The following is a 12882-nucleotide window of genomic DNA, read 5'->3' as shown; positions in this document are numbered from 1 at the left end:
AGGAAACAAATGAAAACTCAAAGCATGATACAATACTAAGTAGCCATTTAAAATAATGTATCAGAAAAAAAATATGCAGTGACATAAGGAAATGTTTATGACATTATAAAAGTGAAAAAGTCACCATTTGAGATGCTATTACAATTTTGCTTTTAAAAAATAAATGCTAGGGGGCCTCCCCTGGTGGCGCAGCGGTTGAGGCTGGGCTGCGAGGCTGCCCACAGCCTCCGCAGTGCCGGTTCGTTCCCTGGCAGCCGGTGAGGGTCCCACAAAAAAAAAAAAAAATGCTAGGAGAAAATACATAAAATGTATATAGGCATGCAAGCTATCTCAAAGTCATGCACATTTAGGAATTTATGGGGGAAGTTCATCATATATTGTAATAGTAAGGATTTGCATAAAAATATTCTTCAGCGTTTGCCATACAGTCCTTTTGAACTATTGAACAATGAATTAAATATCTTGGTAATAGAGTAGAAAAATTAATTTTTGACCCTAAAAACTACCAGATTGAGATGAGAGTTAATCTCTCAGATTTTTAAAAGCCTCATTTGGTTTACATTATATTCCAATGTGAGATGAGATTGAGGAACTTGGAAGCATTTGGGACTATAAGAACATAATTCAAACAGGCCTTAATAAGTTTCTAATATTTTCAACAGTCAGGTAAATGAAAGTATGTGATACAGGGAAAGTTTCAAAAAATGGAAAGGTTGAATACTGTGATTTTATAGTTAAGTGCAGACACAATTTTAAGATGTCACTGCCTCCATGTCACATTATCCCTTTTAATTTGCCACCTGCAAATAACAGTGCCAAAGGAAAAAAAAAGTTGGAATAGCCCCTAGATCAGCACTACTGAAAGTGCTTGTCTGTGAACTGGTTGTTTCCAGTCAGGGAAGACATAAAAAGCTTGAAGAGTTTGAGCCAGAACATAAATCAAGACTTCCTTAGAGAGTGCTAAAGGTGTTTTACATTCTCACGCAAGCTCTTTATCTTGCTGCAAACCTGCAAAGGTGTTTAGTGATCAGCCCAAACCTTACTAACACTGCATTTGATCTTACCACCACAATGCTTAAAGCTTACATGACAATGAATCATGAAGCCAAAATGAAGCCAAGACTCAAGAAGATTTGATCCCTGCCTATCGCTGCAAATTCACCTTGCCCTCTCTCTCAAACTTCTAAACACACTGTGCTCCTCCTGCTCCCTGAATTCTCCAATTCAGGTCCAATACTTCTCTCAACTTCAGACACTTCTCCCACTTTGGCGCATGACTGGTTCTGTTTTGTCACTTGGGTCCCAGCTCAAAAATCACATCCTTAGGGGCCTACCTAGTGGCGCAGCGGTTGAGGGCTGGGCTGTGCCAGCGTGGGTCCCACATGGCGCATAGACCTCTCCTGCGGCTCCCGCTGCTCCCCTCAGCAATGTATTTTGTCAGTCTGTCTGTTCTGCTCCCTGCTCTGTCTCTGGTGAATTCTCTCACCCTCCTGTGCTTCTGACTATACCCAGTGCTTGTACAAATAAATAAATAAAACTTAAAAAAAAAAAAATCACATCCTCAGAGAAGGCCCTCCTAAACGCACTACCTGAACTGGACCTCCTAGGTGTTTTACTATCACTTTCTCTGTTTTAATTTTTTTCACAGCTACTCAGAATTATCCTTTTATATGTTTGTCTACTCTCAATCATCCCCCAGTCACCATCAGGAATATAACTGTCTTGTTTTCCACTGTATCCATAGCCCCTAGAACCATATTTAGTAAAATAAATAATTCTTTGAATAAATTATAATTACTTGATTAAGTTAGGCCTACAGAGGAATAAGCTCAGTTTTGTTAGGCCCTATGTAATGATATGTCAGTAGGAAAATTAATGAATCTTCAAAAGCAGATCATGGCCTTTCATATATCCATTGTTAAATATTTTTATCTATCCTATTGATTTCAGTAAGGTAGACAATGTGCTTTAACAGTGCTTTTTATATTATTATGTGTAATTTTTTATGTATTTATTATTTTATATAAAAATGAGCATAAGTGAAAAAACTGAAGGGTTTTATCCATTGAAAAATGGACCAAAGATCAAAAATTTTATGACATCTTAATGTCAGGTTCATTTAATGTAAGCCAAGCCAAATGGCTGCATTCAAAAATGAAGGAAAAGCAATTTTATTGCTTTTTTAAAAAGTTCATAAGATGTTGTAGACAATTATGCAGACAGTAGAGAAACTGGTGAGTTTGTAATACTTTCTTTCCTAGAACTGCTACCAATTAGTTCATTTAATTGCCATATTTTTTTCAATAATAAAATGCATAAACATGAAAGATGTCTGTAATGGGTTTTATATTAGCAATGATTGTCAAGGCACTTCCTTCCATTTCATGCAACAGAACTCTCATGCTGTCCACACCTAAGTTCATCTCTGAACACCTAAGGGATATACAGAAGCAATTAGAAGAAACGGGCTGGACGGTGCTAAAGGAAGAAAGTCATGGTCACACAATGAAGCTTTCCTAAAGGGGAAACACAAAAATAAAACTGAAGAAATATGACCGAGCCAGAAATTTGAAAATGATAATTATAAGTCATAAAGTACTTTGCATATAAATATTTGATAAAACTTTGAAATACATGCATACCTTCTTCAATAGGCTCATATTTTTGAATGATCTCAGAAGCATTTTTACTGCTTTTATTGCTATCAAGTAAAAACTGCTCTTGTACCAAAAATTTGACCAGATTTCCTTCAATTAGAAATTTCCTGTTTTCAGCATATGTGTTGAAAATCTCAATAATTTCTTCTCTGTGTGTCAGAACTCGATAAATTGCTCTAAATTCTTCTATGGTAATTCTTCCTTGCTTCAGTCTGTCATTATTCTACTAAAAAAAAATGACTGGTGGGTTCACATTATGAATATAAAAAATACACAGAATGAATGAGTATTTGTGTTAATATATATATAGCTTCTTAGGTTTAAAAGATAAATCATACATTAGATTTTATTTAAAATAAAATTGCATGAAATTACATCAAAGTTGGGAAAAGCTTGGTGTCTCATCCCTACTTGAAATTCAGTGACTATAACAGGAGTGGAAGGAGGGATGGGGAAGGTGAAATCTAAGTTTGTCTTATAATTATACAATTATTCTATTCCACTCTATTTCTTCACTTTCTTAAGGGCAGTATGGGATCATATGCCACCAATATACAGCCAATACCATAGTTCTCAGAGTATTTACTAAACCCATTTAAAATTATTGTGGACTAGAGAAACTGCAGTGGTATTATAATACCTTGAGGAAGTGGAACCTGAGTGATCATAGGGTAGGAACAAACAAGATATGTTCCAATGAAAATGAGTGAATTCATCTGGCTGTTCAGGAAAACTGTTTGAACTTTATGAGCTAAAGAGAAGAAAGTGGGCTGGGCCCAGTTATTTAAAGAAACAGAGCTACTATGAGGTTCCAAGTAGGAAATAGCTAGCAAAAGTAGAACTTCAGCAGGATTAATTGTGTGTTACTAATTGGAAGATATGGAGAACTATAGATCGGAGAACAAAGATGATGCATTCCAAGTGGGAAGTGGTGAATAAAAACAAAATAGGTATCAGTGAAATTATTAAGGGAGAAGTCAGAAGAATTCAACACATTAAATTTTAGATGCATGAGAGAGAGAAGTCAGGACTGTCTTGAGTGGGGGTAGGGGAGAGTTGGAATAACTAGCAGAATCACTTACAAATAAAAACCGAGGCAGTCAACTAATCTAAATCTTTACTCTTATTACATTATAAACAGCTTGAATACAAACAGCTTGTGTTGCAGGGGGTATTGTGGTGAAAAGCTGACAATTTGGAGACAGACGGAGCTTACATATTCCTAGCTCCAAAGTACATGGAACTTCAGGCATATAAATTAAATTCTCTGAACTTCCCAGTCTTCATCTGCAATGTGGGGATAGATATCATTACCTACAGGATACCCAGGATGCTATGAGGACTGGGGATATACAATAAATGCCAAGTCTAGATATGAATGTATTGTTTTGTCTTATCAATGTTTGCTTCCCTCATACCATCTAGCCTAGTGTCTTATATTTTGATGTTTTCCTATAAAGTGAATCCTTAGGGTACCACAGGGAATGAACGTGCTGGAAATGATCTCTTTATTTCATGAAAAAATTTCAGTGGCAATTACCAGGTAGTTTGATATAAAGGAATCAAGAAACAATCTGAGTTGAAAACCAAATGTGAAGAGCAGCATGTCAGTTCAAAGTGGAGGATTAATCCATTTACATGGAGGAACTTGAAGAAGCAAAGACTGAAATTAAAGGCCAAAGTGGGAAAGAGATGGAAATATACTAGATAGAAAAGGTGGAATATGTAGTTAAATGAAAAGTTGGAAAAGCAGTGTTCATGAAACAATAATAGCTCCTTGAAACTATGTGATCTGAAAGTAATCCACAGTATCAGTGTTCATAGTAAACTTAAAAAGATTCAACTTACTCCTTTTAAATTCTGGATTTTTAGGTCCATAGAAGTGAATATTACAGAATTGTTTTATTTTAGTCCCATCCTGTCATGAGACCTTCAGCAAGTCAACAAAAAACAATATGTAACCGTCATTCCTAAAAATTTTTAATAAAACTATCTAAATTCAAGACAACAGTTCTACAGAGTAACAGCAGAAAATAAAATATGCCTTATTCACTAAGTAAAGAAAGTTCTATTGCTTTCAAGCAGAATATAAACTACTTGACCAACTGAAATGTTTTACTGTGGCAAACAAAGAGACAGTCCTTGACTGGCTAACCCCCACAGTCCCAGGACAAGTTATGGAGGGAGTATACAGATAAGTCCATGTTCCACACCTTTAGAACAGTAAGTTTTGGCACGCCCTCGGTGATTGGGAGCCACAAGAATGAAGAACACTGCCTGGACATTCACAAAGGATTGAGATCCAAACAAGAGGAAGGGCTGAATTATAAATAAAGTTGGAAATAAAGTTCATGTCCTACAGAAGATGACTCCTTTAAGACTGGGAGAGATGGTTGCTCTATCTAATGTATGCAAACCAACATAAAGCATAAGAAAGTCAAGGAAAAGGAACAAACAGAAGAATAGGTTCCAAATGAAAAGAAACAAAAACCTAGAAACAGACCTAATGAAACAGAGATGTTTGATTTACCTGATACACAGTTCAAAATAATGGTCATAAAAATGTCCCCAAGATGAACAGAACAATGCATAAATGAAGTGAGAATTTCAACTAAGAGATAAAAAATAAATAAGTACCAAATAGAAATCACAGGGTTAAAGCACACAATAACTGAACTAAAAATGTTAAGAGAGTAAACAACAGACTAAATGAAGTGGGGCAAAGGCTCAGCAAACTCAAATATAAGGCAGCAAAGTTTATCCCAATAGATGGCAAAACAAAGAATTAGAAAGAGTAAGAAAACTTAAGGGATTTACAGAACATTGTTAAGTGATATGATACTCATAGGGGACTCAGAAGGAGCAGAGAGAGAGAAAAGAAAAGAAAATTTATTTGAAGAAATAATGACTGAAAACTTACCTAATCTGGGAAAAGGAACAGATTTCAAATCTAGGAATCTCAGAAAGTTCCAAATTAGATGAAACTAAGGGCCCCATGCCAAGACACATTCTAATTACACAGAATTTGGAAGTGAGAACATTTTCAAAGCAGCCCAAGAGAAAAACAACTTGTTACCTATAAGAGAAGAATCATAAAACTCTCAATAGATTTTACAGCAGAAACCTTGTAGTCCAGAAGGAAGTGGGATGCTATATTAAAGGGGCTGAAGGGAAACTGCCAACCAAGAATGCTCTACCTGGGAAAAATATCCTTCAAAATCGAGAAATAAAGAGTATTCCAGACAGGCTATAGTTTGAGTTCATAGACTAGCCTTTCAAGAAATTTTGAAGTACTTCTTCAAGTTGAAATAAAAGGATGGTAATTAGTAACAAAATAATAAGGTATAATTATCTTTTGTAAAGGTAAATATAGAAACTCAAAATTATCTGATGTATTGGCAGTGGATAAATCATTAATAAATATAAAATAAAAATTAGAAAAAAGTAGTAAAGAACTCTAACTACATTAATTTGTTTATGGAATCACAGAACAAAAAGATGTAAAGTGTATCATCAAAAAATTAAAATAAAGGAAGGGGAAAGTAAAAATGTAGCACTTCATAGCCTAAATTAAATAGATTCTGTCTTCTGTAAAAAGAAATTTATACTAATTTTTCAGGATAATAAATTTTTATGTTCTCAAATCAAATTTTATAATAAAAAGTCACCTTGAAAGTAAAGTAATTCATGTCAGAATTTATGTCAACTTCTTAGAAAATCAATAAATCAAGGCAATTTCCTATATTTTTTCTAAATAATAATGATTGAGTTAGCTTCACCAAATATTTACTTAGTGCCTACATTTTTGCAAGGCCTAACACTGGGTACAATCATAATATTATGTTACTTAATATTCCAAACAAAGCTGCATAGTAACTGTATCAGTATGTCCATTCTGCAGATTAGGATAATTGCTCAGAGCAATTTCTGATTGGCCATCACTACACAGATGGGAACAAAGAGTAGAGGCTCTCCATACCCATCAAGCTTGCCAATAACAATAGCCCTGAGACACTTGGAAGCTTTTGGTCACCCAAATAAGATTTCATTTTATTTACTCTAGCTAAAAAGTGTACCCATGAAGTATGGAAAGACTGGAACAAAAATTGAAGCAAATGAATTGGTTGTTCAAAAAGCTTAATTAATCTTTAGTTATCCAGATAATTTAGCTGACCAATATACCTTCCCTATGCATTCTATTTAATCAACATCTTAATAGATATGTGTCAACTTAGCCTAAAGGCAGCAAAATATTGCCTACTAGAAGACTTGGGGAAGTTATTTTAATAAAAATGATTTATCATGATTATCAGTCTTGTTTACATGTAATTTATGCTCCCAATGTATTTGATGTCATTTTGAAGAGGTTTTTAGAGTATTCTAAGCAACCTCTGCTCCTCAAATTTTTCAACCATTGTTTTCATAGCCACTTCAAAAAGGTTTTACTAAACACAACAGATCTTCAATCCCATCATGTCCAAATAATTGTAAATTTCAATTAGCAAGCTATTTCTTCACTAATTATACATGTAAAGCATTCTCCATAATCCTTGAAATACAGCATTCATTTTATCAAGTGCATTTCAAATAGACATCTCTGTCTTACAGAAAATTCAAAGCAACCTGATATCACTAAATAAAATTTATATTTCACATTTCATATAGACTTAATAATATATTTCTACATCTATAATGTGTTGAATGTGAATTTTAATAAATGAGCATTAGTTGTTTCTCCCTTTGTATTATACCATTGGGAGAAAATTCTACATGTAAATGTCTTTCACAAAAATTTGCATTTTTCAAATATAGTATTAGATATGAACTGATTAAAATTCTGATAGCACACACAACTTGGATTCATAAAACTCTAAAACATTTTATCTTTTCCTGAATTTTCCTAAAATGCAAAAAAAGGTTTTTCTGTACTGTTGTTCTCTCTAGGGCTTGTAAAGGAGGGAGTTAAATCTTATTGAGAGAATTGCCTGTTGGGAGCAATTCTCCATGAGTCTCCTGCATTTCCACACATTTTCTGAACAGGACAGAGGCACCAACCCTACCTTTCTTCACAACCTTTTCAAGAATGCTCGTGTAATGAAGAGGCAGTGTCTCCCTCCAGAGGAAATAGTAGGTCAGTTACTGTACATACTAACAATGACAATAACTCCCTAGACAGGATTTCTGTAATGTAAACCACTGTACATGCACCTGTCATCTATTCTCCCTCACCTTTGGGAACTGGGCTGGGAGAAATGGCACCAAAATGCTGATACTCTGACAATAGCTACTTTTTGTAAGTAGCTGTCTTTATTTTCTGAACTAGAAACCTGCTTCTATCCACATCTATGATAGTGCAATTAAAGCAAAATATCAGAATCTTCCCAGTTCATGTTAGTGGTGGCAGTTTCAACATGAATTGTGTAACCTGGCTTACAAAAAACTAACTCCTGTTCAGGTTTTCTACCTTCCTAACTGTCTGGGTTGGCCAGTCTAGTATTCTTGTCTGATTCTTCAAAAAATTTGCCATCTTCATAATGCAAAACTCAACTCAGCTTTTAAAAAATCTTATTCACAACCCTTCCTTCTGTCCTCTAGTAAAAGAACTAAGGCAAGTTCCCTTCCTCCTAGTTCTTCTCTAAACACAGAATTCTGGGCATGTCTTTCTACTTTGGGGTGAATAGAAACTATGTTCCCATAATCACTCATTCCTTCTATAAATCACCAACATCCAATCCATTTACCATTTCATTGTTTATATGATTTTGATTTAATCACATTGCCAATCATAATATGATATGAATATTTCTGTAGAGTCAGCAGATAGTTCTCAATCAATAACCTGGTATTATTTAAAAAATTTTGTCAGAAACTCATTTTACCTTCTACCTAAATTCTCTTTATCTTCATCACAAATATATTTGGCATCATTAGTTGGTTTAACTCTCAAGAGACCAATTTTTCCTATGTATTATCTGCAGAAAGCATCCAAATAACTATTAACATTTGCCTTATTGGAGTAAGTCCTTCTGAGGTCTGGAAAGGCAGGGGGTGGATATCATCTCACCTTAAAAATATATTTCACATGAATATTATTGCAGGGAATATCTAATTTTTCAAGTAATTTCAGAGTTTTTTCTAGATTAATTTTTCCACCTTTAAAGTCATCCCGAATTACCGACAAAAACCACGTATGAAGAACACAAAAATAGGTTAAGGAAATTCTCACAAAAAGTCACTAAGTACTTAAAAGAAATATGTGATCTGTCTTCAACTTAATGTACTTATTTTTAAGGGAGAGTCTTTCTACTTAAATCACAAAATAATTCTATCCTTAATCATATTTAAAACAAGCACAATAAAGTATGTAATATTCTATAACACATTAAAAATTAAAGGCCATAACACATTAAAAAGTACAGGAAAAACAGAAATAAATATTTGAGAAATCAATTTACACTGGAAGATAGAGTTCACTGAGAGAAGACATGTCCTGAGAAGAGGGACTTAACTCTCCCTTTTTTGTGACCTCTCTCAGCTTCAGTTCTTTCATGTGAAAAAAAGTGGGCAAATCAGTACAATGGGGAGGTGGGATGTCCTTGAACACAGTCTCTGCTATTGAAAATTCAATAAATAGTAGCCATGTCTGATATACTTGTTATTACCACATATTAGTTAAATGTCCAGCTTTCCCACAGCTCGAAAAAGCAACATTGTGAGTACCATAACTAGGATTAAAAAATGCCATGGTAACAAATTATAAACCAATACACCTCAATAAAAAAAAAAATTTAAATGCCACATTGAATATATATTTGGCATTAAAGAGAAAACTAAAATTATCAAGCTTACTTATTATATACAGGTAAACTACAAAAAATTAAGGTATTGCAGTTTGAAAAACTAAGGTTGTAAAGAATTAACAGCACAGTCTACACCTATGAAAGTTATTTGCAAAAACTGTTCAAAAATCTACTCAATTTCAGATTGTTAGAGCTAATGAGGGACCTTAAATTTAAAGTCTATGAGTCAATATGGCAAAGTTGATGTGCTTATAAGAAAAAGATACAAGAAAGATAAGGAAACTCAGAAAAGCTGAGGACAGGTATGAAAAGTTTATACTTAAATAATAAGGACTTAAGTTCAGGACTCTTCAAAAAGAATGAAAATCAAATAAAGGGAATACAATCAAGAGAAAGAAGAGGAAAGAGACACAAAAAGAACTTCTGAGTGGATATCTCTCCATATTTTCATGACCTCTTGTTTCGTTTCTCCTCACTTAGCAGTCTCTCCCCATTAGGTGTTGTCACGGGTTCCAAATATAATTAACTCTGCCAGAAATGCATCGATGCCTTTGCAGTGTTGCCACTGCCCCCTTTCTAGAGAGAAAGCAGAGAACAAGTGGTTTGTAGCCTTTCTTCTTTGGAGTTAGCACACACCCACCGTCCTGCATTTCACTGCCCTTGAAACTTCCTGGCTTCTTGCTTATGTGTTGACCATCTCCAAATCTAGTGTTTATAAATACAACATCCCCTGCTGTCTGACCTTTTTCCATGAACTGCCATCCTATCTGATTTTATTTTTACAATTTTGTTTAAACCCTTCAAACCTTTCATTGTAACATGCCCACAGTGGCTTTGGGGCAGCTCTGTGGAGGGCCTGACCATAAAGTAAGGCTGGTTGGTCCCCCAAGGTACAAAGTGCTGCCAAACATTGCCTAGAAATTCTGGGTTGCTTCTCTAGATCCTTGACAGCATACAGTGCACACAGAGACACACCACTTTGGAAGAAGTTTCTTCAGGAGGCTAAGTTTCTTAAAATCTTCTAAATAGTTTCCACTGGTTGACTGAGCGCATTGTTGGCCGGTGACTGTCATGGTTTCCTTTGGGTCTGGGCATCCATTGTGATATCATCATGAGTTCCACATGTCACCAAGAAAGTTGTTTTATGACTTCATCAGGCGCCAGACAGTGCCAGAGAACCAGTTTTCATGGTTAGACACAGTAATTTTCAGCTTGCTGTTTAACACCTTGATGGGAAAGGTGTCTCATGGAATGTTTTCTCATCCGTTGAACACTCTTCATTTCAGAAGCTTTGCTTCTGCTGCCACCAAACATGTCAATTGCTGTTCTGAGTAGGAAAGAGAAAGAAAAAGCAATTCGCAGACTGTTGATTCAGGCTCCTCCTGGGGAATTTGTAAATGCTTTTGATGATCTCTGTCTGCTTATCCGTGATGAAAAACTTATGTACTATCAAGGTGAGTGTGCAGGACACCAACACTGCAAAAAATATTCTGTCCCACTCTGTATTGATGGAAATGCAGTCCTCTTGTCTCACCACAATGTAGTGGGTGACTACCGATTTTTTGACTACCAAAGCAAACTCTCCTTCAAATTCGACCTGCTTCAAAACCAGCTGAAAGACATCCAAAGTCATGGTATCATTCGAAATGAGACAGAATACCTGAGAACTGTTGTTTTGTGTGCCTTAAAACTGTATGTGAATGATCACTATCCAACAGGAAATTGCAATGTACTGAGAAAATCTGTAAAAAATAAGGAGTTCTTGATAGCTTGCATTGAGAATCACAACTATAATACAGGAGATTGCTGGAATGGCCTTTGGAAATCCAAATGGATTTTCCAAATAAACCCATTTCTAACTCAAGTAACAGGAAGGATTTTTGTGCAAGCTCACTTCTTCAAGTCTGTGAACCTTCATATTGAAATCTCCAAGGATCTGAAAGAAAGCTTGGAAGTGGTTAATCAAGCTCAACTGGCTCTAAATGTTTCAAGGCTTGTGGAAGAACAAGAGAACAGATTTCAAACTGCAGTCTTAGAAGAATTACAGGAGTTATCAAATGAAGCTCTGAGAAAAATTCTACGAAGAGATCTTCCAGTGACCCGCACTCTTATTGATTGGCAGCGGATACTATCTGACTTGAATCTGGTGATGTACCCTAAATTAGGATATGTCATCTATTCAAGAAGTGTGTTATGTAACTGGATAATATAAAGGATTGCTCCGGGTAATTGCTTGATCTGATTTGTGTTTCTAGAGGATGGTATTTTCCCTATTATTGAGAAGCTAGAAGAGATGTCTATGACTTAGCAAATGTGAGTTAAAGCTAGGGGGGAGTATAATAAATAATTTTAGTCAGGGAATATTTACCAATAAGGCTAGAAAGGAGTGACATAAATGTGTTTCATGATTTCAACCATCATAAAGCTGAAGACGCTTATTAGAACCTAAAACAGTTTTAGAGAAAATGGCATCTCAGAAGTGTATAGAGGTGGCCTGGGTGAATCGTGTGTGTAGGATTATTTCTAATTTTCTTTGGAACTAGGGAAGAAATGCAAATGAAAGCCACTGCAAATAATGCACATAATTCAATTCAGTCCACACCAACACCAAAAATATGCATTTCAATAAATGGCATTAGGTCTGATGTTCCATGAAACCAAGAGATATCAAAAAATCTAGCTCAGGTTAAGGACTATTATTAAACCTGGATACAGTGGTACCCAACACATATAAGAACTGCAGACTTAGGAGGTTTCTGAAAACTAACATGGTCTTCAAAAAATTAATGGAAAGAAAAGGCCTGATCTCTCAAGCTTATGTAGTCAAGCTCTTATGACATCAATATAAGCATCTATAAGTACTTCAGTCCAGACCCTGTGCTAGGTGAATTTGCACAAGATTTTCTATCACTGGATTGGTATGTGTAGTAACCCCACTGTACCTAAGAAGCTAAGCATTCATGTGGCTTAATTCATCTCGCCACACAGTAAGTGACAGGTCCATGTATTGGCTCCCATCTTAACCTCTAGGATATCACTCATGACTCTTTGTGGATGCCTGTCTCATTAAGGGTTGTGAACTCTACAATAATGGAGGCAAGCATTCTGGGTAAAGGATACCCCCAAAGGAAATGGAATGGGGGAGTGCTGTTGTTTTCCAATCAAAGCAGTTTACTTATACAGTCACTTACCACCATAATTATCAGTGTTACTAACCACATGTGGCTGTTCCCTGAGAACTGCAAATATAAGCCTCTGCTAAGATTGCAGAATACTACTACACAGGTCCCATCCCTCAATGCTGACTTACTGATCTGGGAAGCAATGTACTTTATATTTTGGGTTCATGAAACTCAGAAAAGGTCTAATATTGCTTAAAATTAACATACAAGTAGATATTTCAAATAAACATTGAACTTTCAGGG

At 35.4% G+C, this 12882-nt stretch overlaps 2 protein-coding genes across 6 annotated transcripts in view; one reads left to right on the top strand and one right to left on the bottom strand.

Moving 5' to 3' along the window:
* Window positions 1-12882, bottom strand: part of PLCZ1 (phospholipase C zeta 1) — a 214979-nt gene that overhangs the window by 25629 nt on the left and 176468 nt on the right. For 2 of the 5 annotated variants that reach the window (XM_037514276.2, XM_054696414.1), the window contains exons 1-4: window positions 10433-10783; window positions 9893-10033; window positions 8722-8845; window positions 2643-2880 (exon numbers count right to left, since the gene is read on the bottom strand). The exons of 1 other annotated variant lie outside the window; for it this stretch is intronic. In XM_037514276.2, the coding sequence (XP_037370173.1) occupies window positions 2643-2880; window positions 8722-8845; window positions 9893-9900 (370 nt within the window). In that variant the 5' untranslated portion in view covers window positions 9901-10033; window positions 10433-10783. Of the gene's footprint in view, window positions 1-2642; window positions 2881-8721; window positions 8846-9892; window positions 10034-10432; window positions 10784-12882 lie in introns of those variants that run through there. 2 more of the 5 variants (XM_054696413.1, XM_037514277.2) reach the window with 2 other exon arrangements.
* CAPZA3 (capping actin protein of muscle Z-line subunit alpha 3) lies at window positions 10598-11686 on the top strand. Its single transcript, XM_037514278.2, has one exon. It carries the CDS (start codon window positions 10770-10772, stop codon window positions 11667-11669), a length of 900 nt encoding a protein of 299 aa, XP_037370175.1. The 5' UTR covers window positions 10598-10769; the 3' UTR covers window positions 11670-11686.

Source organism: Talpa occidentalis, unplaced genomic scaffold (assembly GCF_014898055.3).
Source record: "Talpa occidentalis isolate TD23 unplaced genomic scaffold, MPIMG_talOcc4v2.1 talOcc4.16, whole genome shotgun sequence".
In the NCBI taxonomy this organism is placed as follows: Eukaryota; Metazoa; Chordata; class Mammalia; order Eulipotyphla; family Talpidae; genus Talpa; species Talpa occidentalis.
This window is presented reverse-complemented; position numbering and strand designations above follow the sequence as displayed.